The 27,603-nt window shown below is 45.5% G+C and overlaps 3 protein-coding genes across 3 annotated transcripts in view; all 3 read left to right on the top strand.

Annotated features, from left to right (window-relative positions):
- Positions 1 to 2,321, top strand: part of LOC135666481 (probable nucleoredoxin 1-1) — a 2,961-nt gene extending 640 nt beyond the window's left edge. The window contains exons 2-4 of the mRNA XM_065178051.1: positions 1 to 405; positions 499 to 993; positions 1,605 to 2,321. The exon at positions 1 to 405 is cut by the window's left edge and continues 75 nt beyond it. Of these exons, the coding sequence (XP_065034123.1) occupies positions 1 to 405; positions 499 to 993; positions 1,605 to 2,321 (1,617 nt within the window). The remainder of the gene's footprint in view (positions 406 to 498; positions 994 to 1,604) is intronic.
- Positions 2,322 to 8,022: 5,701 nt separating this feature from the next.
- LOC135666480 (uncharacterized) lies at positions 8,023 to 8,751 on the top strand. The gene has a single exon (XM_065178050.1). The coding sequence runs from the start codon at positions 8,023 to 8,025 to the stop codon at positions 8,749 to 8,751; it is 729 nt and encodes a 242-aa protein (XP_065034122.1).
- A 10,418-nt stretch (positions 8,752 to 19,169) lies between these two features.
- On the top strand, positions 19,170 to 27,295 carry LOC135666520 (probable protein phosphatase 2C 11). Its single transcript, XM_065178109.1, has 9 exons — positions 19,170 to 19,592; positions 22,991 to 23,099; positions 23,253 to 23,406; positions 25,090 to 25,215; positions 25,333 to 25,456; positions 25,537 to 25,613; positions 25,738 to 25,790; positions 26,492 to 26,546; positions 26,839 to 27,295. Exons 3-9 carry the CDS (start codon positions 23,254 to 23,256, stop codon positions 26,980 to 26,982), a joined length of 732 nt encoding a protein of 243 aa, XP_065034181.1. The 5' UTR covers positions 19,170 to 19,592; positions 22,991 to 23,099; position 23,253; the 3' UTR covers positions 26,983 to 27,295.
- The last annotated feature ends 308 nt before the right edge of the window (positions 27,296 to 27,603 follow it).

The raw sequence follows: 27,603 nt of genomic DNA, 5'->3' as shown, positions 1-27,603 counted from the left end.
GATGATCTGATCAAAGTATACAATCAGCTGTCCTCGGAGGGCCGCGATTTCGAGATTGTCTTCGTGTCATGTGATTCATGCGAGGAGACCTTCAATAGGTACTTCTCAGATATGCCATGGTTGGCAGTCCCATTTGCGGACTCCGACACACGCGAAAGACTACATGATCATTTCGGCAGTTTCGAGGAGTATTATCCCGCTCAGCTTGTCATCTATGATGCCGCTATTGGCATGGTCGTTAACGAAGAAGGTCTCCGAGCTGTGGCAAAATATGGTGTAAACGGGTATCCATTTACTGTTAAGAGGTTCTACGAGTTGGAGGCGGCTGCTAAGAAGGAACGGAGTCTTCGAAGTCTGTTGGTTTCGCAGTCCCGGGACTACTTGATCTCCAATGATGGATCCAAGGTAATCGATGATCTCCTTGTAGGAAGAGAATTAAACTACATTCTTGATCCGCCAGCTTACTACCACCATCTAATCTACGCTAAATTGAAGCAGGTTGCCGTGTCGGATCTCGAAGGAAAGATTGTGGCTTTTTACTTCTGGATTAATATTCCTGATAAATACGGCGGTCCCGATAAGTTGACTCTGGTGCTGGCTGAAATCTATAGGAAGCTTAAGGAAGCCGGGGAGAGCTTCGAAGTTGTGCTGGTGCCATTAGAGGATGATAAATCATCCTATGAACAAGGCCTGGCAAGCATGCCATGGCTCGCGATTCCTTTCGAAGACGAGGGCTGTGAGAAGCTTGTCCGCTACTTTGAGCTCTGGCCCTTCCAATTACCAACCGTGCTTGTGATCGGTGCCGATGGGAAGATTATGCTTAAAAATTACGATAGGCTCATCTCCAAGTATGGAGTTTTAGCATGGGAAGCATTCCCGTTCTCTAAGGAGCAACTGGATTTATTGCCAGAGAAGGCAAAGGCCGCACAAACACTGGAATCTCTTCTTGTTGCTGGGGACCTCGATTATGTCATTGGGAAAGAAGGCTTGAAGGTAATGAATCGAGCATATAGTGAATCCACAGCTTGGTATTGTCAATGGCTAACCCCTCATCATTGTGTTTGACAGGTTCCAGTGAAGGAGCTTGTTGGCAAGACCATCCTCTTCTTCTTTGCAATGAGTGATTCGTTTCAATGCCAGAAATTTCTTCCCATGCTGATCGAGGCATATCACAAGATCAAGCGCATGGACAGTCTTTCGAGGTGATCTTCGTCCCTATGGGGGGCTATATGGATTCGGGTGCTTTCGAGTTCTTCTTACGCATGCCTTGGTTGGCGGTGCCGGTGGATGATGAGAGAATAAGATGGTTGGAGAACACTTTAGAAGCTCATTACGTCAACGCCCTGGTTGTCATTGGTCCTACAGGTCAAACGATCACAGAGAACGCCGCAACTTCGTTGAAGATGTATGGAGCCGATGCCTACCCGTTCAGTGAAGAGAGGATCAAGGAGGTAGAGATGGCACAGACACTGGAATCTCTTCTTGTTGCTGGGGACCTCGATTATGTTATTGGGAAAGAAGGGTTGAAGGTAATGAATCAATCATATAGTGAATCCACAGATGGGCATTGTCGATGGCTAATCTCTCATCATTGTGCTTCACAGGTTCCGGTGAAGGAGCTCGTTGGCAAGACCATCCTCCTCTTCTTCTCGATTCGTAGGTCCGGTACATGTCGCGGATTTCTTCCCCATCTGATCGAGGAATATCACAAGATCAAGCGCATGGATAGTGCTTTCGAGGTGGTCAACATCTCGATGGACAAAGATCAGGATTCCTTTGATCAGTTTTTCTCTGGCATGCCATGGTTGTCGCTGCCGTTCGGTGATGAGAGGAAGAAATCTTTGGAACGCACTTTCGGAGTCGATATCCCCTACCCCTCCCTGGTTGCCATTGGTCCTACAGGTCGAACTATCACAAGGAACGCCATGTATTCGTTGGCGACCCATGGAGCCGATGCCTACCCGTTCAGCGAAGAGAGGATCAAGGAGTTGGACCAGAAGATAGACGAGATGGCAAAGGGATGGCCTGAGAAGAGGAAGCATGAGCAACACAAGCATGGGAAGTTGGAGTGGAGCTGCCTGCACGGCCTGTATAGGTGTGGTGACTGCCACAAGATTGGAAGTGGATGGTGCTACTTGTGCTCCATGTGCAGTTTCGGTCTCCACCCCAAATGTGCACTGAAGGAGGAGAAGAAGGAAGAGGAAGAACATGATGAAGGATCTGAGTGTGATGGAGAGGTTTACAACGATTTCGAAGATTCTGAAGATTCCGAAGATTCCGAAGATTCCGACGATTATGAAGATTCTGAAGATTCTGAATAAGATTATGTAATGCAATGGTGTTTGTGTTTTGATGGGAAGAGCTTTAGATCGATGCAATGAAAGTAGCGGACTTATGACAGTCTGCAACTCGCAACATTTTTTGTTGATAGAGAACAATCAGATCAGTAAAAATCTGACGAAAATCTTTTCTTATTTGCTCCATATGATCAATCAAGCTTCATAATAACAACACCAATTCAACAAACATATTTGAGCCACAAATACCAAAGAATAAGAATGTATAATTCATGGCAACAAAGACGAGAAAACATTGAACTGTATGTTCTTCTATACCAAGGAACATTAATAACACATACATTGGTTTAACCAGAAGTATTCAAATTGGCACATGATTTCAATTGTTTTGGATGTCAACCATGATTTCTTCTATTTGATATATCAGAAAACTGGGAAGCGAGGAAATACAATCTCAGGGGAAGTACATTTTCTTTTAATAGAAACTTTACAGTTGATAAATTGCTTTCCTAATTTGTTGACGCAGATATGAACCTGATACAGCTGCTGCTTCCCCGATTTTGTGTTGCACTGGATTGCTGGTTTATACCCTATTTTCCTTATGAGGATATCGAAGATATGATTCTTTTTATACTTACGGTTATTAGGAAAAATACCTTCCGCCTTTAGATAAGAGAGAATATCAACTGTTTCCTTGAGTTTGAGGGCTGCTGTGAAGTAAGAAACTTGATCGAACCTGGACATGGAACACGTGCCATGCTTATCCCATTCATGACGCCAAAATGAGTGGCCATCGCTACTAGGACAACGAAAACTATGCCAATGTTTAATCATCTCGCCAATCAAAGGGTTCATCTGCAATCAAAGACAACGAAAAAAAAAAACGATGAACGACTCACACTCTCATTTTGCAAGGTAACTTTACGATAGAGTAGTCTGTGTCAGAGCTAAACATACCTTACGTCGGTTGTATTTAGAAGCTGATGGCATATTCTTGTCACAAGATGGAATAATTCCATTGCGAAAAGCAGGCCAAAGGCCATGGATGGTAAAATTTTTTTCCGGATACCCCGTACTCATAGGACAGCAACGGTTGACGTTGCAAAATGATCCAGGCCACTAGATGTTTCAAATCAAACGATCAATATAGAGAAGAACAACAAGATAAAGAAAAAATTAGACTTACCTGAAGAACTAAGTGAAAATAATCATAATTGGACGCAGCAGTGGTGGAGAAAACCAGCAAGAAAGCAATGGTGGAGAAAACCAACAAGAAAGGGAGGACGAGAGGTGTCATGCTTCGGCGAGTTAGGCTTTTGGGCACGTCGGAAGGCTTCTCCTTTTCTGTATATGATCATCACAAGATTGCATAAACATTACCGGTTAGCATGCCTAAGGTGGGTTTAATTAATTATCTACAAAATAGATACATAATTGAAAGAGAAAGAAGAAACAAAAAAACTCAGGGTAGGTTTAATTATCTATAATTATCTATAGGTCATATGCATGTGCTGCAGAGTGAAGATGATAGCTAAAGTACATGTTTCTTTCTATGCATAGAGATATTCTTCTGCAGAGAGAAAATAGTCGATCTCTCCTAGAAATAGAGAAAGACAGTTGGCTTTGAATCATCAAAGATTGAACTCCCGCAGGAGCTGCTCCATGAGAAGAGAAGCTTTGATCGTTTGGACCGTGCCACTTGACTATTGCTGTCCTCTACATCTGCAATAGAGCCTCACAAAGAAGAATTATCATCATTCATGATGAGAGCTTTCTTCGATGCATAGCCAATCTTTTTCCCATTGTTCTGGCTCTTGAGCTACAGTAAGGTCGATTCCAAACTAGAATTTGATGGTTTGATCAGACCTTTGACACAAAGCTTGATCTTTGATCAATCCTCATGAAGAAGCCAGGCTTGACTACAATATAAACCCCTAATGCAAGGAAATTAATTGTGCCCTATGCTGCCTCTCTAGTTAGAATAGCTGTTCTGATTAGGTAAAAGATTGCTAGAAAAAATTGATGAGAAAGACCCTCAAATGTTAAGAAATAAGTGTAAATTCTAAAGATCTACAAGGACACTGGATATGTATTCCATAGGTCTATTTTATGTGAAAGGTACAATTAATAGCCCCCCCGCATAGGTTTTGTGTTTCAATTAATTGGGTTTTGTTGCTAGATTAAATTTCATAAGGTGTGTTGTTGATGCATATATATATATATATATATATATATATATATATATATATATATATATATATATATATATATATATATATATATATATATATATATATATATATATATATATATATATATATATATATAATGATATATGGTTATAAAAGTTCATTAGTATGCTATAATTTTTATATATGCATATAAATATTTTAAATTATTCTGACGTATAAATTTATCTATTGATTTTGTATATACTATGTTATTAGGTTATGCTTGCTAAAGAAATTAAAGATAAGGTATTTACCGTTAAATGTATTATGCTCACCTAAATAAAGCTATAAAAACTTATACTTACCGAGTGATTATCTACTATATATTCTATTTTGTATGTGAGGATACTAGTAGTCCATCCAAGTGATTTGGTATGGAAATAAGCATGTGTGAGCCCATGCCAACATAAATATGAACGATGACTTATGAATATTTTTATATGTATAAAATTTGGACTTTGTATTTTTCTTTTAGTTAGATATTATAATTATATATAAATATTCAAATTACTATATACAAGGAAAAGTTTATTATTTTATTTAGTAAATTAGCATATTTTATTTTAAAGATTGTTTACTTTTAGTCATTCATATAGGGCTCGTGTAGAACTAGAAGTAGATTGTTACACCACCCCCTTCACACAATTAATGTAGTCATCCTGATTATTTCCATTCATTTATAATTTAAAATTACCTTAATTAGATCTTCCTTATTTGTATTGATCCATTTGTTTGTTTGTGCAATATGATTAAGGAAATAATTAAAAAATTTATGACTAAGAAAATATCTAAATTCTATTTTCTTATTGGTTTGGGCAAGTTAAGAATTAAATTTATTTATTTATTTATTTATTTATTTATATAAAAAGTGATTTTTAAAAATTTCCTTAGGGGAAATCTTCTCCTCCTAATGGCTTTGCTCCTCTTCCTTCCCGAGGAGGTCAGGCTCCTATTTTATTTATCACTAGTGGAGAGGAGTCTAGCAGTGGGAAGATAGAGGGAACTCCATTTCAAATAAGGTATATCTTCTATCTTTTATCAATTTATTATATATATATAAATATTAGTCAAATGATATTAAGGTTTATAAATTTTGAATTATATATAAAAAAAATTTAAAAATTAAAATTATCCTCTCTGTAGCTGCAGTTGCATTCATAAGAAATAGAAGAGTGAAACTAGGAACCTGCACTTTAAATGAAGTTCTATAATTACTAATCCTTTTATTGATAAATTGGTGCACATCTAAAAGTAAAAACTTGCACAATTATATTTGATGGGATTAGGTTAGATTATTCCTAATTTAATTCAATATAGGCATAGTTGACACCCAAGGGACTTGATCTGACCTAGATCATTAATTAAATTATCTCCGATTTGATGTGATCTGGGGATGCAATTCAACCTAAAATGCAGCCCCATTTAGCAAGATGGTTAAGCATTATCATCTTGTTATTGCATCAAGATAGTAGTTGAAGTTGATTTAGTTTTTATGTGTTACTTTTTCTTTAATCAAGTTGAAAACACTAATCAAGAATCAAAATTTATAAATCTGATAAATCAAACTCGAGAAAGAACGAACAGAACACAATTGAGAGGGAAACTAGAGGAGAAGAGAGAGATCGGCGTACCTCTAAAGGGCAGAAGATTGCACAAGGAGGAGAAGAGAGAGATCGGCGTTCCTCCACGTTATAGAGCTCATATATATATCATGCAGCGTTCGCTCTTATGGAAAATTATTCCCCGTTAAGTTCTAGAAAGTGTCATTATTTTCCATTATGATGAAATTATTCCCCGTTAAGTTCTAGATTCCCCGTTAAGTTCTAGAAAGTGTCATTATTTCCCATTATGATGTATATTTTTATCATACGACACATTCTTTTCTTATATTTTAGAGATTTTATATTGAAAATGGGTATTTTTGTATTCATTTCCAAATCGATATAATAAGTTATTACCTTATTGCATTAGCAGAGGTTGACTCGCTACTCTGGGCTTGAAGACAAGACTGATTTCTTAGTTGTTTCCGCCACCTTTTCGTGATTCGCCCTCTCTCTTTCTCCGGGGTCGCTGAAGTTATGAGAGTCGGTTCAGGGAGAGTTCAGTTGGTGCAGGCGCAATAAGCAAGACGTGTTAACGTAAGAGTCACTTCATGCCCGATGGTGAAATCCACATACACGTGTCCACAAATCAACTATCCCCATTGATAAGGGTAAAAATGGCGATGTAATGCGCCATGACGTCAGTCATACCTGGGCGACGTCCTGCCCGAGGAAATGCGTATTAACGCCAACTTGATATGCGCCAGCGTCACTCGCTCCCAGACAACGACTGAATCGTCTGACCCCGCGCGCTCGGCCGAGGTAGAGGGGGACGTCGGCCGAAGCTCGCCCATACCCTATGACAGTTCGGTTCTCCACGCAACCCCAGTGGCGATGTCAGACGCCATCGGAGGTACAGTCCTACTCCTGCTGGAAGCCACATCAGGTAACATCAAACTCATCTATAAATACCCCAGAGTTCTAAACGAACAAGGGGAGAAAAGACAAGCACAACGCACTCGGAGGCATCTCTTCCTCCAAAACCTTCTCCACATCGCTGACTTGATCATCGGAGGGGTCGGGCCGAGCTTCCGACCCGACCTGTGTGCAGGTGCGAGACGACGTCGCCTCTTCCCGATGCTGCCTCAAGGGACGCCATGTAAGATCCCCGCCATTCGGACCCCCCGAACAAGCCGCGTCGGCCCCAAGGCCACGGCTAAAAAAGTTGTTTACACCAACAGATTGGCGCTAGAAGGAGGGCCTGTCCGAATGTCGAACGATCTGCGAATCCACTCTGACGAACCCGTGGCTGTCGGGCCGCCCACGATGACCACTCCGGGGGAACACCCCCCACACGATGGATCCCGAGACGAACATCTCACCGCAACGTCAGAACGCTAATGACGGTTGTTCAATGACCCGGGCTTGTCACCTCCCGATGGCGCACACACAGGCCCATCGCCGGTATCATCCGAGGCCTTTCACGACCTCGCTCATCAAGTCCGAGCTCTGACGGGCATGGTGCAGACCATCATCCCGCTCGTCTCCCAACCGACACCCCCGCATATGACCCGACCTTTGCAACAACAGGAGGCCCCCACTAGGACTCATGTGCCACTTCCCGAGCTCCCCACTCCGCCTCAGAATCCGATAGCCCAGCCCGGGAACCGGGAGGCGGAAGACACGGCGAGTCGCCCCGAGCCCGACGCTCCATCTGCCGACTCGACAAATGCCCTGCGGGCCCAGTTGCGCCTCGTTAGTCAACGACTCGACGAAGTACAATAGGAAGTCTATAAGTCAAAAGGAGAGCTCGGGGCGGACGGATAGCAAGGATCCCCGTTCGTCCCCGAGATACAAGATCAAGCGATTCCCCCGCATTTCCGGCTCCCTTCGCTGGATCCATATGACGGCACCGCTGACCCAGCGGACCATGTTGCCGCTTTTCACACCCAGATGGCGCTATATGGGACTTCTGACGCCTTGATGTGCAAGACATTCCCAACAACCCTACGGGGGCCAGCCCGCGTGTGGTACAGCGACCTGAAGGTCGGGACCATCGCCTCCTTCGACCAACTTGCCAGAAGTTTCGAGCTCACCTTCCTGGCTTACGCTCGACCAAAGCCGTCTATGGCGTTGCTCCTCGGACTCAACCAAAGGGAGGACGAGCCCCTCTCTCATTTCGTGAACCGCTTTACGACACAAATTCGGGGACTGTCCGACGCTCACCCCTCTCTGTTGATACAGGCATTCATGGTAGGCCTGCGGCCTTCCAGGTTCTTTTGGTCTCTTGTGGAGCGACCCCCCACCGCGGTGCCCGAAATGCTTCAGCATGCAAGCCAATTTATCGCCGTCGAGACATGGATGGCCGGGAGGCGGGAGGAGCACAAAAAGGTTATGTCGGAGCCGCCCCAGCAGCAACAACCCGCCGCGTCCCGGCATAAGATGGACAGACCCGACCCAAGGCCTCCTCTCCCTGCCTTGAACTCGTCCCGAACAGAAATATTACTCCACATAAGGGAGAAGGGACTACTCAAAGATCCTCACCCGATGAGGAGCCCGCAAGAGCTTGCAGACCGATCAAAATATTGCCGCTTCTATCGGCAGCATGGGCATGACACCGAACAGTGTCGTGAATTGAAAAAGCAGATCGAGGAACTCATTCGTAGAGGGCATCTTGGCTAGTACCTTCGACCGGACAAGGAGCTGTCGCCACGCCCAGAGGGCCCCATCGAGCGACACGTCGACTTAATAGCTGGCGGTCCTACATCTGGCGGAGGTTCCATGACGGGAAGAAAGGCATACGCCAGAGCCGCCCAGACCGAAGCTCCCAGACACGGGCTTGAGCCCGAGATCACTTTCCCGACCGGAGCCTCCGAACAACCCGAGCATGACGACGCGCTTGTGATATCGGCCAGGATCGCCAATGCACAAGTAAGAAGGATCATGGTCGATACCGGAAGCTCAGCCGACATACTTTACTTCGACGCCTTCCAGAAGCTCGGCTTGGCTAGGGAGAATATGAAGCTGATGTGCTCGGCGCTCACTGGATTTATCGGGGATTCAATCTCGCCGCTGGGGGCTATCACTCTGCCCTTAATCTTAGGGGCCCCGCCAAGGTCGAAGACAGTAATAACCACTTTTCTAGTGATCGACCTCCCCACCGCGTACAACGCCATCCTCGGCCGACCAACCCTCAACAAGGTCAGAGTCGTCGTCTCAACTTACTACCAAACTATCAAGTTCCCAACTCACGCCAGGGTCGGGGAAGTCACGAGAAGCCCCCGAGAGTCCAGGCACTGCTACCTGACCGTCGTCTCGTTACACAAGAGGGCAAGGGTCGAACCACCGCTGGAGGATCCTAGGGAGACGAAGAACCGACCCCCCATCCCGAGCCAAGGGGATCCACCGTCGACGTACCACCGCTAGAAGCTCGGCCTGATCAGACGGTCAAGATCGGTTCGGAGCTGCCCGAGCGGGAACGAAAGCAGCTCGTCGGCCTCCTGCGGGAAAACGCCGACATCTTCTCCTGGTCCCCATCTGATATGACGGGCGTCGATCCGGAGGTTGCACAACATCGCCTCAACATTTCGCCTGATGCTCGCCCGGTAAAACAGAAACCCAGACGGTAGGCCCCTGATCGGCAACTCGCCATACGAGGAGAAGTGGGCCGACTCTTAGCGGTAGGCTTCATAGAAGAAGCCAGGTACCCACAATGGCTATCCAATGTAGTTCTCGTGAAAAAATCCAATGTGCGTTGATTACACCAGTCTCAACAATGCATGCCCAAAAGACTACTACCCCCTTCCGAAGGTCGACCAGTTGGTCGACGCGACGGTTGGACACGCCCACCTCTCCTTTATGGACGCCTTCTCGGGATACAACCAAATCAGAATAGTGCCCGAAGACCAAGAGCATACAGCCTTTCTCACCGACCAAGGGGTATACTTTTACAAGGTCATGCCTTTCGGGTTAAAAAATGCTGGGGCAACATACCAGAGAACAGTGAACAAAATGTTCGCCTATCAGATCGGGCGGAACATGGAAGTTTACGTGGACGACATGATTGTAAAAAGCCAAGAGGCGGGAGCCCACCTTGCCGACCTGACCGAGGCATTCGCCACACTGCGCAAGTTCGGCATGCGACTGAACCCCGCGAAGTGTGCTTTTGGCGTCACCTCAGGGAAGTTCCTCGGGTTCATCATTCACGAAAAAGGAATTGACGCCAACCCAGAGAAGGTCCAGGCAATCATCAACATGCAGTCGCCTCGGACGATCAAAGACCTGCAGCGCCTCAACGGGAGGCTCGTCGTCATGTCTCGTTTCCTCGCCCGGTCGGGCGATCGCTGCCTCCCCTTCTTCAGGGCGCTAAAGAGCCCAAAGAATTTTCAGTGGACGGCGGAGTGCGAGGAAGCCTTCAAACAAATAAAGCAGACCTTGGCCAACCTCCCCCGGCTTGCCTCAGTTTCTCCCGGTGAGAAGCCGGGCCTCTACCTGGCTGCCTCCCAGCACACAGTCAGTTCCATTCTGATCAAAGAAAATTCCGACGAATAGCTTCCGATCTACTATGTCATCCATGTCCTAAGCGGGCCCGACGAGCATTACCTGCCGATTGAGAAGCTCGCGCTCGCGCTTGTGCTGTCAACCCGGAAGTTACGCCCCTATTTCCAGGCTCACCCGGTGGAGGTCATCACCGACCAACCGCTTCGGTAAGTCTTATCTAAATTTGATGTTGCAGGGTGGCTCCTCAAATGGGCGGTGGAGCTCAGCGAACATGACATACGATACGTGCCCAGGACCGCCATTAAAGTCCAGTCCGTGGCCGACTTCATCGCTGAATTAACCCAGGTCGCGGACGGGGATCTCGTGCAACCTCCCGAAGCATGGGTCCTACACGTGGACGGATCAGCCAATTCAAAGGGTGCCGGCGCAGGGCTTGTGCTGCTAGCTCGCGACGGACGCTTGTTCGAGCGCTCCCTCCGCTTTGGGTTCTAAGCCACCAATAACGAGGCAGAATACAAGACGCTCCTGGCAGGACTCGGGTTGGCCCTCAAAATGCAAGTGGCTACCATACATGTCCTCACCGACTCACAGCTAGTAGCCGAGCAACTCAGCGGCGGATACGAGGCTCGGGACCCAACCATGGCAAAGTACCTAGCACAGGTGAGGAACCTAATCGCCAAATTCCCTCATTTTACATTATCTAATATTCCGAGGGAAGAGAACGGGCGGGCCGACGCGCTAGCTAGGCTGGCGTCAAGGCCGGCCTCTGAAGCCCGGCCCGAGGTCGAGGAGCTCCCCACCCGTGCATTCGAAATAGCAGCCGCGGCCTCAGGCAGCATGCCGACCACATGGGTACATGAGCTACTACGCTTTAAACGAGACGGGACCCTTCCTCCCGATGAGGTTGCGGCTCGGCACCTGCGTCGTACGCATGCGTGGTACTCCGAGGTGAGTGGACGTCTCTATAAGCGGTCCTTTACATACCCCCTCCTACGATGTTTGGAGCCCGACGAAGCTCAGACGGTTCAGGCCGAGATCCACGAGGGAGTCTGTGGGGAACACATCGGCGGGCGAACCCTGGCACACAAAATACTTCGCTAAGGTTACTACTGGCCGACCATGTGCCGGGACGCGAAGGCTTATGTGCAGCGGTGCAGTTCTTGCCAAAAACACGCCCCAGCAGTCGGCGGTCCCACTCACCCCATCGATTGTGCATGGCCATTCGCGCAGTGGGGTTTGGACCTGCTCGGACCCTTCCCGCCAACCGCAGGTCAGCGGAAGTACATCATCGTGGGAGTGGATTTTTTCACGAAGTGGGTTGAGGCCGAACCGTTGGCGACGATAGCGGAGCGTCAAATTGAAAAGTTCGTGTGGAGGAACCTGGTGACCCGGTTCGGCCTGCCCAAAACCATCATTACTGATAACGGGCCTTAGTTCGCCGGTAGAAGATTCCGGCAATTCTGTGACAGCCACGGTATCAAGTTAAGGTTCAGCTCGGTGGCTTACCCTCAGATGAACGGGCTAGCGGAGGTAACCAATCGGTCCATTCTAGACGGGCTCAAAAGAAGGGTGTCCGTAGCCCGATCGGCCTGGACGGACGAACTCCCAAGCGTCTTATGGTCATTACGCACCACCCCCAAGATCGCGATTGGAGAGTCCCCCTACAGCTTAGCGTTCGGAACCGAAGCTATCCTGTCGCCCGAGGTAGCCATTGCCACCCTTCGAGCAAGAAACTATGATGAGGAAACCTCAAACGAAGGACTTCGAGCCAGCCTCGACATGCTCAAGGAGCGACGTGCCGATGCGCACTTAAAGGCTCTCTCGTATAAAAGAGCTGTTGCAAAGGTCTACAATAGGAAGGTACGACCCCGACCAATTAAGTTAAACGACCTAGTCCTGCGCAAGACCGAGGTCAGCGACTCGACCCGAGCAAGGGGGAAGCTGGCTCTCAAATGGGAAGGACATTAACGGGTCATCGAGGTAATCCGACCGGGTACGTACCAACTCGCGACAATGGAGGGTTCTTCTTTGCCGAGAACATGGAACGTCCAGAACCTTAAGAAGATTTTCGTCTGAGAAAGAAGAAGCTTTTTTTTCTTTTTCGCCTAGTGAAAGAAGAAGCTTTTCGTCTAAAAAAGAGGAAGTCTTTCGTCCAAGGAAAAAGAAAATTTTCTTTCGAAGAAGAAGAAGCTTTTTCCTAGGGGAAGAAGAAGAAGACGAGCAAATACACGAGAGAAGAGAAAACCTTCTTTTATTTCAAGAAAAAGACAACTTACAAGACTTGACCTCGACTTACAGGACTTGACTCCGACTTACAGGACCCTACCCCCGACCCACAGACCGACCAACATCTCGGAGACAAAACACTCCTCTCATTCCTGCGGGGGGTCCGGCCGGTCGTCGAAAGGAACGTCCTCGGGCATATCCACCTCAAGATCCTCGGGATGGGAGGTAAAGGGATCCTCCTCCACCTCGAGGCCTGGGTGGCGCGAATGGAAGCGGGCCGTGGCGATCCGATATCCATATTTAAAAGAAACCCGCCCCGTACACGCCAGCCCGAGTTCGAACCCCTCGGACTTCTTGTAAGTCGCTATTAATTCTCGGTCCTTCTTGGGTCGGAGACGAGCCTCCTCGGTAAGCGCCTCAGAAGCCGCCCTCGCCTCCACCTTCGCCTCCTCTAGTTTTTTGCTAAGGGTGCCCACCTCCGTCTTCAACAAATGAAGCTCGGTCCGCTCTAGCCTTATAGTTTTTTAGAGGTCGTTATTCATGGTCTTGGACGCCTTGAGCTCCGACTTGAGACGGGCCGCCTCCGCCTCCGCTTCCGCCGTGCGCTTCCCAGCAGCCGCCATGGCCTCCAGCCCAGCTCCGGCTCGAGCCTCCTCGACCTGTCGGTGAAGCTCGGCGTTGCGCTTGATAAGGTCCCCAATGACCCGGCCGGCGTCGCGCACCCTGTCCATCAGGGCCGTCGCGTAATGGAGACCCTATAGGAAAAAAGTCGGGTCAGGAATAACAGCGTCAGGGGAGCAGCCTCAAGGTGGGAGGAGAAGCATTTACCCAAACCAAGGACTTGGCAGACTTATCGAGGAGAGCCCCCGAGGGCTAAGTGTACAGATCCCGAGCCACGTCGGGATGTAGAGCCCCTCGGAGAAAGGCCGCGGAGGAGTCCCCTCCGACCCACACCTTGTCCCCCCGGGACAGACCTCCCCAGCGGGCAACCAAGGGATCGCCTGCCTCCCCGGTCGCAATCTCGCCCACCATTCGCGCCAGGAACGGCTCCTCGTCCCTGGTAGTTAACCGGCACAGGTCGCGCACGCTGGGAGGGCGAGGGCCCTTCCCAGCCACCTGTTGGCTGGACCCGGCCTCACCTCGAGAGGGACCCGCTTCAGTCCCCGCGGGAGCCGCTGCCTTCGCCTTCTTCCGAGGGCGCACGGCCTCGACCTACAGGGGAGCGCCCTCCGAGCCGGGCAGCGGGTCGACCGACGTCGCTGAAGGCAGAGTCGGAGGCGCCTGACCGCCTAGGAGTGATCGGAGATTCACCATCTATACAGAAAACGGGGAAAGCGTGTCAGCACCAAGATTAAGCCCTGGCATGTCCGAACTGAAACACTACTAACGTACCCCGAGGCATCGAACTAAGGCCCGCCTCGACCGGCCACCACTTGGTCATGCTCCAGAGGACCTAGGAGCTGGGGAGAACCTCTTTGAGCCTCCCCAGATCTCGGCACTCTGCCTCGCTCAGGGTCGGAACGGTATTATCGATCGCCTTTGCGGACCACCGTACTCCGAAGCCCCAATCCCTTGCCCGACTAACATAAAAGAATCTCTCCTTCCACCCTTTGTTGTTAGAAGGCCCCCCCCCCCCCCCCCCCCCCTCCAACTCGGAACCCTTCCCGGGTGGATAGAAAGTATCCCCCGAGCCCCTTGGAGAGGCGATAACAAGAACGAAACAGGTTGAGGGTGCTAGTCATAGGTGCCCAGCAAGCCAATCACGTGAGTGATGGCACGTGTGACTTGATACAGAATTTTTTTGCTTATTATATTTTGGCTTATATCACTTTATAACTATTGCATATATATATATATATATATATATATATATATATATATATATATATATATATATATATATATATATATATATATATATATATATATATATATATATATATATATATATATATATATGTCTTGGATTTGTGCAATGGGAATCGGATCGTGATGAGATCACGATAATGAGATCGATTCACCTTTAAACACATATCCTAAATAATCTCGGTCATAGGTTACTCGAGAGGGATATCGTGATAACCGGACAGACTGGTGTGCTGTATACCCGTCTATATGATGGATGCAGTTGGTCTCATAGCTGCTCGTGTAGGGACACTAAGGATACAATACAGGTGCTCATTGGAGAATGAGTTCACTGATTGATCCGCTTACGGAATGCTGGATTGTTGATGATGCCTTATTGTCAGACAACAATTCCGTAGTCCTAGTGGTGTATCTGGTCCTTAGACTTGAGACACCAAGGATGTCCTGTATGAGTGCTCCACTCTTTAATACCAGACTTATAGGTTTGGCTGTCCCAGATCTAGTACAACTGGTTATTGGGAGTGGTAGTCGACCTTACGAGGGCTATTGAGTGTCAATAGAGGATCATCCACTCTCGGCGTCATGAGAGGAATATCTCATATGTTCTTGCCTAGACAAATCCCTGGCCAGGGTCATTCGGGTTGAGAGAGAAAGAGTTCTCCCGGAGAATCCGATTATAGCGAGACTCGAGTAGAAACCGTATGGGTCTGACAACACAATGCTCGATATACAGTCTCTGGGATATTAGATGGATGAGGGATTATAGGTACACGGTAACTAAGGACAAACAGGTCCAATGGATTGGATTCCCCTGTATCGTTTGGGGACTACGGCGTAGTGGCCTAGTACGTCCATAATCGATGAGTCGAGTGAATTATTACAGAGATAATAATTCACTGAGTTAGAAGGAGTTCTGACAGGTATGACTCATGGCCAGCTCGATATTGGGCCTAGAGGGTCACACACATAGGCATTGCGATGAGTAGAGGTTCGGATATGAGATATCCGACGGAGCCCTTGTCTTATTGGATGCAGATCCAATACCCACTAGGGGAGGACCCATTAGGGTTTGACAGGGGGCCTCTATAAATAGGAGGGATTCAGAGCCTCATAGGCTAGAGTCTTTGCTTGCCTTTCCTATTCTCCTCTCCCTCTCCACCTCAAAGCAGGCTTGGAGTTTTAAGGAGCGTCGTCGCAACCCTGCTGTGTGGATCACCGCTAGAGAGGAGGACGCTTGACCTCCTTCACCCTCTCCTAAGGATCTGCAAGGAAACATGGATATACGATCTCCTTTGGTAACACAATCTACTCTATACGCAGTTTTAAGTTTCGTGGATTTTACGCACAAATCTTCGCACGACGACGAACATCTATTTGGGAATCGGGGATTTTGTTTTCTTGTTCTTCCGCTACGCATGTGATGTCGCCCCCAAGATTTCCCAACAGAGGGTGGGGGTGATTTTGGCGTAGTGACATTCCCCTAGGAACACCACCAGGTAACGCCAGGAGTTCGGCGCCACCTGGGACGGCGAAATTCGCCAGAAGGAAATACAAGACACGATTAGTGGGTGAAGAGGAAAGTGCAGACTCACCTCCAGGGCGTCTAGGGTCAGCGCGAAACCCTGCGGAACCGGGTCATACGCCCGTTGTCCCGGTTCAGGGGCACTAAGGATGTGGTCCTCCGGGATACTATAGTGCTCCCGGAGTCCCCCCAACAGTGACCCACTCACGGTGGAGTCATCGTCGTGCGGCCACATCAAGGCCTCCAGGGCCCGCGTCGCCTCCCCATCAGAGGATTCCACGGGAGACGTCGGAGGACGTCCCCCCTCAGCTACATGGGAAGGGGAAGAAGGAGGGGGAGAAGAAGATAACATCTCAACTGACCTTAACGGAGAGGAGCTACGAGGAAAGGAAGGACGACCCAGGAAGCGGGGAAGAAAACGGAAAAGGGGACGACAGGACCTGAAGAAGGAGACTCTGCGACAAAAGATAAAATCGAAGCCGGGCATCCGCTATTTAAAGGAGATATCCTGCCAGAACTAGTGCCCGTTCGCCTCCCGAGAATAGGCGGCAGCCCACCCACGCACATGCATAACCGTCACGTCGCGTCAGAAATGCCAAAAAATGCTCCGCCTTAATGAAAGCCTGATGTGGCAGCCCCGCTGAAGCAACAGCGCACTGACGCCTCGATCTCAACGCCCGAAAGCGTGTGGTAAAAGCAACCCGCTCCCCCTAAGAAAATAAGTAAAAAACGGTAGTTCTCCACCCCCGCTACTACTAAATGGACAAGGAGGGAAAATGGCACGAGCAGCTTCTCGGCTCCATACTCTCCGAGACACACCTGCGTGGCCTGCCCGCTTGCGTCGTGCTCTTTGGCTTCGTGCTTCCCGAGACACACCTGCGCGGCCTGCCCGCATGCATCGTGCTCCTCGACTCCATACTCTCCGAGACACCCCTGCGCGGCCTGCCCGCCTGCGTCGTGCTCCTCGGCTCCATGACCCCCGAGTCCACCTCTACTCGGCCTGTCCGACTAAGTCGTGCTCCTCGGTTGCATGTTACTCGGGACCACGCCTACGCGTTCAGCCCACCTGCGCCGTGCTCCTTGGCTGCGTGTTACCCGAGACCACACCTGCGCAGCCTGCCTACCTACGTCGTGCTCCTCGATTACACGTTGCCCGAGACCACTCCTGCGCGACCTGCCCGCCTGCGCCGTGCTCCCCGGTCGCATGCTCTCCGAGACCCCGATCTCTGCTCGGCTTCCCGATTGAGTTGTGCACCTCGACCGCATGTTGCCCGAGACCACACCTACGCGGCCAGCCCGCCTGCGTCGTGCTCCTCGGCTCCATGCTCCCCGAAACCACACCTGCGCGGCCAGCCCACTTGTGTCGTGCTCCTTGGCTCCATGTTCCGTGAGACCACACCTGCGCGGCCTGTCCGCCTGCGTTGTGCTCCTCGGCTCCATACTCTCCGAGACACCCCTGTGCGGCCTGCCCACCTGCGTCGTGCTCCTCGGCTTCATGACCCCCGAGTCCACCTCTGCTCGGCCTGTCCGACTGAGTCGTGCTCCTCAGTTGCATGTTACTCGGGACCACGCTTGCGCGTTCAGCTCGCCTGCGCCGTGCTCCTCGGCTACGTGTTGCCCGAGACCACACCTGTGCGCCCTGCCCGCCTGCGTCGTGCTCCTCGGTTACACGTTGCCCGAGACCACGCTTGCACGACCTGCCCGCCTACACCGTGCTCCCCGATCGCACGCTCTCCGAGACCCCGATCTCTGCTTGGCTTCCCGATTGAGTTGTGCACCTCGGCCCCATGTTGCCCAAGACACACCCGCGCGGCCAGCCCACCTACGTCGTGCTCCTCGGGTCTGCGGAACCAGCCCACCTGAAGAAAGAAGCCATGCATCGGACCCCCTGCGTACGACAACCGATGCATAACTCCTTTCGGGGGGGGGGAATATGATAAGGGTAAAAATGGCGATGTAATGCGCCATGACGTCAGCCATACCTGGGCGACGTCCTGCCCGAGGAAATGCGTATTAACGCCGACTTGATATGCGCCAGTGTCACCCGCTCCCAAACAACGACTGAACCATCTGACCCCGCGCGCTCGACCAAGGTAGAGGGGGACGTCGGCCGAAGCTCGCCCATACCCTGCGGCAGTTCGGTTCTCCACGCAACCCCAGTGGCGATGTCAGACGCCATCGGAGGTACGGTCCTACTCCTGCTAGCAGCCACATCAGATAACATCAAACTCATCTATAAATACCCCAGAGTTCTAAACGAACAAGGGGAGAAAAGACAAGCACAACGCACTCGGAGGCATCTCTTCCTCCAAAACCTTTTCCACATCGTTGACTTGACCGTCGGAGGGGTCGAGCCGAGCTTCCGACCCGACCTATGTGCAGGTGCGAGATGACGTCGCCTCTTCCCGACACTGCGGTAAAGCTCTCCACCCGACGCGACATCCCGACCCGACCACCCGCCGGGAGACCTCAAGGGACGCCACACAAGATCCCCGCCATTCGGACCTCCCCGAACAAGTCGCGTCGGCCCCAAGGCCACGACTAAAAAAGTTGTTTACACCAACACCCATCAAGGTTTCAGGGGTGATTTAGTCTTGTCAACAGGCAGAGTCAAAATAATTCACGCACCCAGAGTCCCGCATGGCTGAATATAACTAGAGATGAGACGTGGAGCGCATGAGAGAGATGGGTGCGAGGGTGAGTCATTTAGTGCGACGTGTAGCAGACAAGAAATATTTATCTGGGGGCAAAATAAAAGAAAGGATTTCCCCACCGGTTAATTTGAGACAGAAGTCTGCCCTCGTTATTGTTGGAGGTTATACTGAGCTTCTTGCGGACCGATCGTTTTCCTCCAATTGTATAGCAGGTATGATTTGCGAGTAGATTATCAGATGTAAGAAAAAGATTTTTATGATGAAGTTGCGGCCACATAGATCACATTTGGACCGACTTCCCCCGTTCCTATTTGTCGTAAACCCAAACCCGCACGTACCAAATAGCCTGTCTCTCTCTCTCTCCGGTCTTTGCACACTGTATTTGGTCGGTTCCTCCGCCCTCCAACTTGGAGCTGCGAATTCGATCTCGCCTTCCTTCGTTTTGCACCCGCGGCGCCCGGATTCGAGCCGGGCCGTCGAAACCCTAGCGCCCCCCCCCCCTCCGCCCCAAACTTTGGGCGCCGGAGCGGAGGGCGATGGCGGCGGAACTGGGGCAGCAGACGGTGGAGTTCTCCGCCCTTGTGCGACGAGCCGCGGAGGATTCCTACCTCGCCCTCAAGGAGCTGGTGGAGCGGTCCCGGGCGCCGGAGGACCAGCGATCCGACTCCGAGAAGAAGATAGACCTCCTCAAGTTCATCGCCAAGACTCAGCAGCGGATGCTCCGCCTCCATGTGCTCGCCAAGTGGTGCCAACAGGTGATTCTCGTCGTCGTCTTTTTTTTTTTTTTTGCTTCTTTATTGCTCGCTGTGAACTGGTTTTTTGCCTAGGGTTTCTGAATGTGTTCCTTCTTGAGTGCCTCTAGGCTCCGGTAGATGGAAAGCCGCTTCATTTCTTAATCCATGGTACGGATTTAGTCTAGTGTCTGGATTAGTAGTTTATCTGGGGATGATCCTGGAAACCTAGTTCCAAACTGGTAGTCAGTCTTGGTGAATTTGGCGTTTTGGATATGCTTTAGGTTACAATAAGTGCAGCTTATTTCAGTTTTCTGGAGTGTTTTTCCCCCCTCCCTTTTAATGCATTTTAGCAACAATATGAAATTTATTAGTTTGTGATGTAGTACAACACGCTTTGTGCTCTAACAATTTTTTTCTACTAACCCCAAATGCTACAACATCATTAAATCCTTAGTCTATTTGTATGTATTAATAGTTAAAAAATAGCAGATTATGTTTTGATGCAATTTAAGATGTAGCTAAATCCTTGAAGGTGAATTGTAAAATTAGAGAAATTTGTTGGAACCATTATTTTGAGAATTTTCTCATTGGTGTTCTATATACTATTCTCAATCTTTGACATTTTTTATTTGAGACTGATTGTATCCTAAATTAGTAAGATGCTCTACAACTTTAGGAACCAAGTGAGTCGTTTTTATATGGTGCAGAAAATATTTCTCATGATTCACAACATATTAAAGCTTTGTTGTCTAGACATGTTAGGAGAAATATTCCATAAAGCACAGATTAAGGCTGTAAGTTGGGCAGTTTGGGTTTATTAGAGGTAAAACTTTATTGACCAAAGGTGATCACCCTCACCGCATGATGAACCCAATGTAATTTCTGAACTAGCATGATAAACATGTACCTAATTCGAGGTGGAATCAAATTGATTCTCAAGGTATTAATGTCAGAAAAAGAAGTAAGCCACTGCATTCAATTTGTAAATGTTAATTGACAAAGCATGTTGTGCTTTTAATTGTCATTATCTAAATGTACAACTTTCCAGAAAGGTTGCATACTTTTTATGTTTGAATGAATTTTTTTGGAGTCTTCACTGGTAACCTTATTATAAAATCCTTTGTGACATTATGCTTCTTGATTTTTTGGAGTCTTTTTTATTCACTTTGTCACTTGTTTTGCATCCAGCATTTTCTTTAAATTAAGCTCAGAATCTGACTTGAAGATGGTGGTCTGTGCATTTATTCATTTGTTTGATGATCAATGTCAAAGTAGTCTTGTAAACTTTTGAGATGCCTTATTATATAATTAAATTGTTGGCTCACGTTGTGTATCACATTAGATGACTGATTTGATCTTGAACTGGCATGGTTTAGGCGAAGTTCACGTATGGCATTTATAACACCTTGCCAGAGAACTATAATCTTAAGCCTGGACAAACATTCAAGTGAAAGCATAAAGAGTCTTGAATTAGCAAAATGATTGTTCTGTAACAGTCATTACAACTCATGAGCTTTATGAATGCCATTTGTTTTGTCTGATACAAGATAGTGTTCCTAATTATAGTTTGGTCTGTGACCTAGTTTCCATTCTCATATTACTGAAATGGCAACTTATGCACATGATTGTCGATATACTCAAATTGGGCTCCTTCATGGAGAGAACTTCAAAATTTTAATAACATGGAGATGGAGGGCTGGGAAAGCATTTACATAAAATATTCTAATGTATTCGTCGATCTCGTCTTTTTGCAATCTCCCAATTTGACTGTGACATAGCCTAATTTAGATATATCTTAACCTTGAAGATGATCTTCCAGGAAATCTTTAAGAATTTAGGTGAAGGGTAAAAGTATAATGGCTGTTCTCTTGGTAGAAGTTTTGGAGGACAATTAAGATATAGTTATCTAGTCTAGTGTTGAAAACTTTATCATGTACATGTTTACAACTTTTAGTGGTCGATTCCGAGGTTGTCTTTTACATTGTCCGATTTGCTCAAATGGAGCCTACGATTGATGCACTAGTTGGCATGTGGTGACGTGTGGCTTGCCATAAAGGTTCCCATGCATGCTAGGCTGAGTCACACTCAAGCAACTCTTCACATGTGGAGGTTGGCTTAGGTTCTTTTTCATTGCAAAGGCTTCGTGTGCTACAAAGGTTGTGACATGCTCTGCTGCTACAGACAACATCCTTCCATTGCACACACAAATGAACTCTTATTGGAGGCTTTTTTGCTACATGTTATTTAGAAACACTTTTTGTCAAATTTAGTTGCCTGACTATGAGTACATACTAAACACTAAACACAACTTGCTCAGTTATTTACTTTGGTTTGGAGGGAAATATGATGAATAAGTTTTGTTGTTTAAATAGATAATTTGCATTGATATTCGAGTTTCAAAGTTTTACAAAAATTAGACTATTATATAATATAATATATTATATTGGGAGAATTGCGCATAAGGATTTTTTTATGGTCTAAACTGATTTAATTATAATGTTTTTTGGAAATAATAGATTTAATTATAATGAATTATGAAAATAATAGATTTTTTGGAAATTCGCCACATTATTTTTTCTCTCTTCCCGCTGACTTGTGCGGACGGCCGTCGGAATTCTTTATATTCTCCTACTTTCAACTTGTCGAGCACTCAAGGCTTATCCGCCACGTGGCGACAAGAGAAACAAGGGACTAAGTCACCCATGATAACTCTACGGATGATGTGGGAGCTGCGCAGTTGGCGAGGTGTGAGTGACCCCTGAGACACGATACATCGGTCAGATTGGTCTTCATTGCTGACGTGGGTTGTGCTGTTATACGACTATACATAAAGTAATGAAAGGAACACGATGTCATGCAAAATTAATTTTGGGCATTTAACATAGCTATAGTAGAAATGCTTGACAAATATGGTCTATAAATCAATAAATTGTAGTTGCAAGGATTAGTAATCATGGTAATGCTTGTATTGAAAATTGGCTAAACTAAATTGTTATTACTTACAACTTTATCAGAATAATTGCTTATATTTACTTTAGAGAGCTCAAACTTGACTGAAAATGCACATCTGTAATCCAATTCACTATTATTGCTTCACTTTTCTTTACATTTGAGACACTGGTGACATTTTCTGACATAATTGAATCCTCTATACAAGAGCCTAGATGACCTGAAAACTAATATAATTTGTCTACACAAACAGTTCCTTCTATGTTAAGGTTGTGATTGTCAGACTCATAGTGTCCTGTTACTTGGTGCGTGTTGTTGTATTTTCCTCACTACAAGAAATGATTTTCTATACTAGATTTGATTTGTACAGTGACTCTGCTTCACCACTTGTTTTCCTTGTCTTTTTTATCTCAGATGTAGTAATATTGCAACTATTAACCAATTCTTACTGAGGTAATATGTTGTTTCAGGAAAAGTAGTAGCCAAATTCTGTGCAAAATACCTGCACACTCAAATTCTCAAGTATGAGCCTCAGTTGGGTGGTGATTTATCTGCTTCAGTACAAAAAGCATTTTTAAGGTAACATATGATGCTACTATTGTCTTCCAATATCTGTAGTTTTGAGTTGAGATAAAAAATTCAGTTTTAGGCCACATATGGTATGTCATAAAGCATGTAATGTGACAAGAGAACATATGGTATGTCATACATATGATTCTTGTTTTGATTCAGAATGGATGAGATGATGAAAGGACAGAGAGGATGGAGGGAATTAGCTGTACTGGGGGACAAAATGGACAAGTTCACAGGTTTAATTGAAGGATTGATATGGTCCCCAAGGGGTGGTTATTCCAGTGAACATTTAGATGAATGGGCATATGAGGAGGTGATATATTACTCTGATGATCTTCTTTAACTTTGTTCAAGATGTTATATTGTTTCATTTAATATGCTGGGGATGCCATATCTTGAATACTTTGCTTGTTTTGTTTTTGGAAGGATTGTCTTTTAATTATGTGGGTCTGAAGTTCCTTTTGTGCTGTAATATATGTGCACGAATGAAGAATCCAAAAAAAGTACAGCTGTGGAGTCTGTGAAAGCATTTTTCTTTGTCATCCATCTTAGTTGTATTTTATATAATGGTTGAATTGTTCTCAGGGAAGCCAAAGTTTCAAGATTTTTTTTTTAATACCTAAATGAGCTGTTGAAGCTATAAAAGGATGGGAAAGTATTTTAGGAGATTTTGGCTGAAGCCAACTTTTCAACAGTAGTTGTTTGATTTGTTTGAGCTGTCTCTGCAGTTGACAAAGTGTTTTACAATGTTTAGGGTCTTGGTTGTCAAGGAATTGTATAACATGTTTTTCGGATGAAAATTTAAAATGTTGTGCTGTTGTTGAAGATAGAAATACAAACTTTGAGAAAGGAGGGGCAGTACATTGGGAAGAGAGATCAAAGGAGTGAAAGAACAGAGAAAGAGATTGAGAGATAATTGAGCTCTAATTTTCCCACGATATGTCACACCTCAAACTGACTTCTGTGGTTTGTGATATTGCTGTAGGTCACTTGTCTGGGTTTGGCCTCTCCTAAAATTGAACATGTCCATTAAAGTTGTTCCTTTGGCCTATAATTCACTTGGTCTGAAGTGTCTGATGAGTCCTTGTTCATCAGATTTCCCTGTTTGGAAGTTGGTTGCTTTTATATGTCCAATATAAGTGAGAAGCACAAGATTATGCATTTACTTTTTTCACATGAAATTTCTGAATTTTGTTTTGACAGAGATTTTATAAAGCTAAAATATTGTGATGGTAAAGATGTAGAAATGAAATGCTTCATAGAACATACATTTTAGAAAAAGGTCTATCCGTATTGCAAACCCAGATTTGTTGGGTAATTACCAGAACAGTGTGATACTTTAAAATATACTACATGCGTATACTTATGTTAACTTAAGACGTACTAGTTTTTGGTGTGTACCAGGTATGTCACTTCAATTCGAGTTTCATGGAACAAAAATTATTATTCAAAGTTAGGAGTATATGATGCATAATAGAGGAAAAAGGAGACTGATTCTTATTGGCAGGTGCAGAACTTAAATCGTGTATCATCTTTGCATTATATTCCTAAATTTTGTTAGAAGGCTTATATTTATGTACACAAGGCTTCTATACAGACTGAGGCAATTTGTATGTTATCTTGCACTACTAATTTACTATGGTATGTATACTCAATATCTGGCAAAAATGGTAGAAGAATTTGGCAAGTGATTGTTTGTTGTTTTTCTAATTTTCATATGTTCCCACCATAAATTTTCTAAATATTACATACATGCTGAATATAAATTAGAGTGGTAGAAAATGCATTAGTATTAATTACCTTGTCCTAGTTTCTAAAGTTTTGTCATATTGGTTCCTTTTTTTCTGTGTCCATTGTCCTTGTCCATGTTTCATACTCAAGATCTTGTTCTTGTCGGTGCTAGTTGTTAGACTGAATCTTGAAAAGGCGTAAAGTACTATTTGCAAGTTAAGTGGATCCATTAGGAATCTTGTGACTCAAAAGAACTCTTTGTCAGGGACCACATTCTGATTTCTCTGGACCGACATCTGGAAGCACAGCTTGTGTGGCAGTCATCAGAAACAACCAACTCATTGTTGCAAATGCTGGTGATTCTCGTTGTGTACTCTCGAGGAAGGGTCGGGTTTGTCACTAAGAGAATCTCTTTCTACTGATTTGTGTTTTCATGTGCTTCAAAATTACATCATAGACAAAAAATATGCCTCAATTGTGTAGTCTTACTTCTGTTTGTTCTCTATAGGCAATTAGTTTGTCAACAGACCACAAACCATATCTTGTTGAGGAGAAGGAAAGGATCGTAAAAGCAGGTGGTTTTATTCAAGCAGGACGAATAAATGGAAGCTTAAACCTCACTAGAGCAATTGGTACTTCCTCAGTGTTTTTTAATAAAATTTGTAGGCTGCCTTATCATATGTTTTACTCTTGAGAAGCAAACTTATGGCAGGCGACATGGAATTCAAGCAAAATAAGTTTTTACCTGCTGAGAAGCAAGTTGTGACATGCAATCCAGACATAAACATTGTGAGTATACCACAGTTCCGCTTCCAATAGTGATTAAATTTAGAACCATTTGAACTATGATCCACCATATTATCATGAGTTCTATTATAAATCTCGGTATGTCATTTGTTGGCCTTCGCTGTAGGTGGAGCTATGCGATGATGATGAATTTCTCATTTTAGCATGTGATGGAGTCTGGTATGCCTTTTCAGCACCTCTTTAGCAATTGTAAATCCAAGACAACTAAATCTACTATAACTATTCTTATAATGAGATTTCCAACAATCATATATATCGTGTTTCAATTGCAACATTGACATGCCTTCATTTAAATAGTTGATAGACCATAAGCCACGGTTATAATGTTATCAATACTCTAGTGTCCATCCACAATTTAAAGAAGATAGTAATACTATTGTCTTTCATGTTTCTAGCACATCGAAGTATCAAACTACTCACACTAAATTATATGTTTATAATTCATAATAAATTTCTCAGCTATTTGTGTGCCTATGAATTCTCTTCTCTTACAAATAGAACAGTTGATGTATATTAAATTAGAGCTCAATAGCGGCAAAAGATTCATTGGATAGTATCAGTCAAGTGTTTGTGTTTGAACATTCAGCATTATTTTGTCTATGTACTTCATTGGACTGTAATAAATTTCTCATGTTTGGTTATTACCTGTTGTGCCGTTATCATCATCATCTACCAGTTCAAGAATTATGTTTCATTGTGGCTTATAACATTTATAACCGTAAGGTGTTTTTCTACATAGTCGAGTGCTCCTTGCTTAGAGATTCTAATAGAATCAGATTGAGAACTCATGCTTGCCATAGTATGTGTCCATTTGAAATACTCGTGTACTTATAGGTGTCTATTCTGATACTTTTTACCAGGGATTGCATGATAAACCAGCAACTGGTGGATTTCATCACTGAGCATATAAAAACGGTGAGGACCTTATTCTATGTTATTTTTGATCACTTTAAGAGTATCTTTCTCGGAACCTTATGTCCAACATAAACCAATTATCCGAAGCTGTAACGTCAGTGACCTTGATTGAGGCTAACTTCAACACTTGATGGTCTCAGTAACCGAGCTCATGAAATGGACTTTTGTTTTTTGGCCAAATAGTGTATCTTAGGCTTTATACATAATGGAATAAAGCAGTTTTATTTGCCAGAAGTATATTTTGTTTTATTTATCATAATACTTTTTCTGGTGCCTATGTTGCTAACTGCAGGAGAGCTGCCTGTCTGCAGTATGTGAAAGAGTGTTGGACCGGTGTCTGGCACCATCCACCATTAGTGAAGAGGGATTGGACAACATGACGATGATACTGGTGCAATTTAATAAGCCGATCAGACCTGATGCTCCTCATACATAAAAATGATGATATGCTGGGTGAGACTGAAGTTCCAAGTGATCCTTCTATCCTGCTGTAGATTTGAAGTGTGTTGTACATAGCAATATATCCTCTTGAAGGTTGTAGCGTATACATTTGGACAAATCATCATATGGCAGTGAATTAGTTGCGGGTGATCCCAAAGTTCCCATCTTTAACCCGATAGTTAGTATCGAATGTATAAAGCACTATTCATTTGGTTTACGGAGTGCTGAAGAACTAAATGGTTGACTTTACTCTTCTCATATGACATGATGACCTATGGATAAAATCGCATGATGTGTATTTTCTTAAATTGCCTGACAATGTGTTGGTTTTTGTGGAGACAAAAGTCAGATATCTTCTTTTCTTTCAAATGCAACCTTAGTGAGGAAGACTTGATTCTCGAGACCTTAAAATAAATACAATCACAAACCTTACCACACACATTAGATGTGGAATTATTTTTTTAATATTATAATATGTTCACTGTTGCAAAAAATTTCATTCAGTTGTAAGTTTAAATAGCCTCTATTACTGAGAAGTATCAGCAAAGCCAGATTTGTGGTAGAATCAACTTATTGTTTATTGAACAAGCAAACGGCACTAGAACTTTGATGCTCG

The sequence above is a fragment of the Musa acuminata genome, unplaced genomic scaffold (assembly GCF_036884655.1).
Source record: "Musa acuminata AAA Group cultivar baxijiao unplaced genomic scaffold, Cavendish_Baxijiao_AAA HiC_scaffold_1104, whole genome shotgun sequence".
In the NCBI taxonomy this organism is placed as follows: domain Eukaryota; kingdom Viridiplantae; phylum Streptophyta; class Magnoliopsida; order Zingiberales; family Musaceae; genus Musa; species Musa acuminata.
This window is presented reverse-complemented; position numbering and strand designations above follow the sequence as displayed.

Coding starts and splice junctions, on each gene's coding strand:
- LOC135666480 (XM_065178050.1), top strand. CDS start 8,023: ATGGCGCTATATGGGACTTCTGACGCCTTGATGTGCAAGACATTCCCA.
- LOC135666520 (XM_065178109.1), top strand. CDS start 23,254: ATGGATGAGATGATGAAAGGACAGAGAGGATGGAGGGAATTAGCTGTA. Junction 25,457..25,536: donor AAACCTCACTAGAGCAATTG/GTACTTCCTCAG, acceptor AACTTATGGCAG/GCGACATGGAATTCAAGCAA. Junction 25,791..26,491: donor TTAGCATGTGATGGAGTCTG/GTATGCCTTTTC, acceptor ACTTTTTACCAG/GGATTGCATGATAAACCAGC.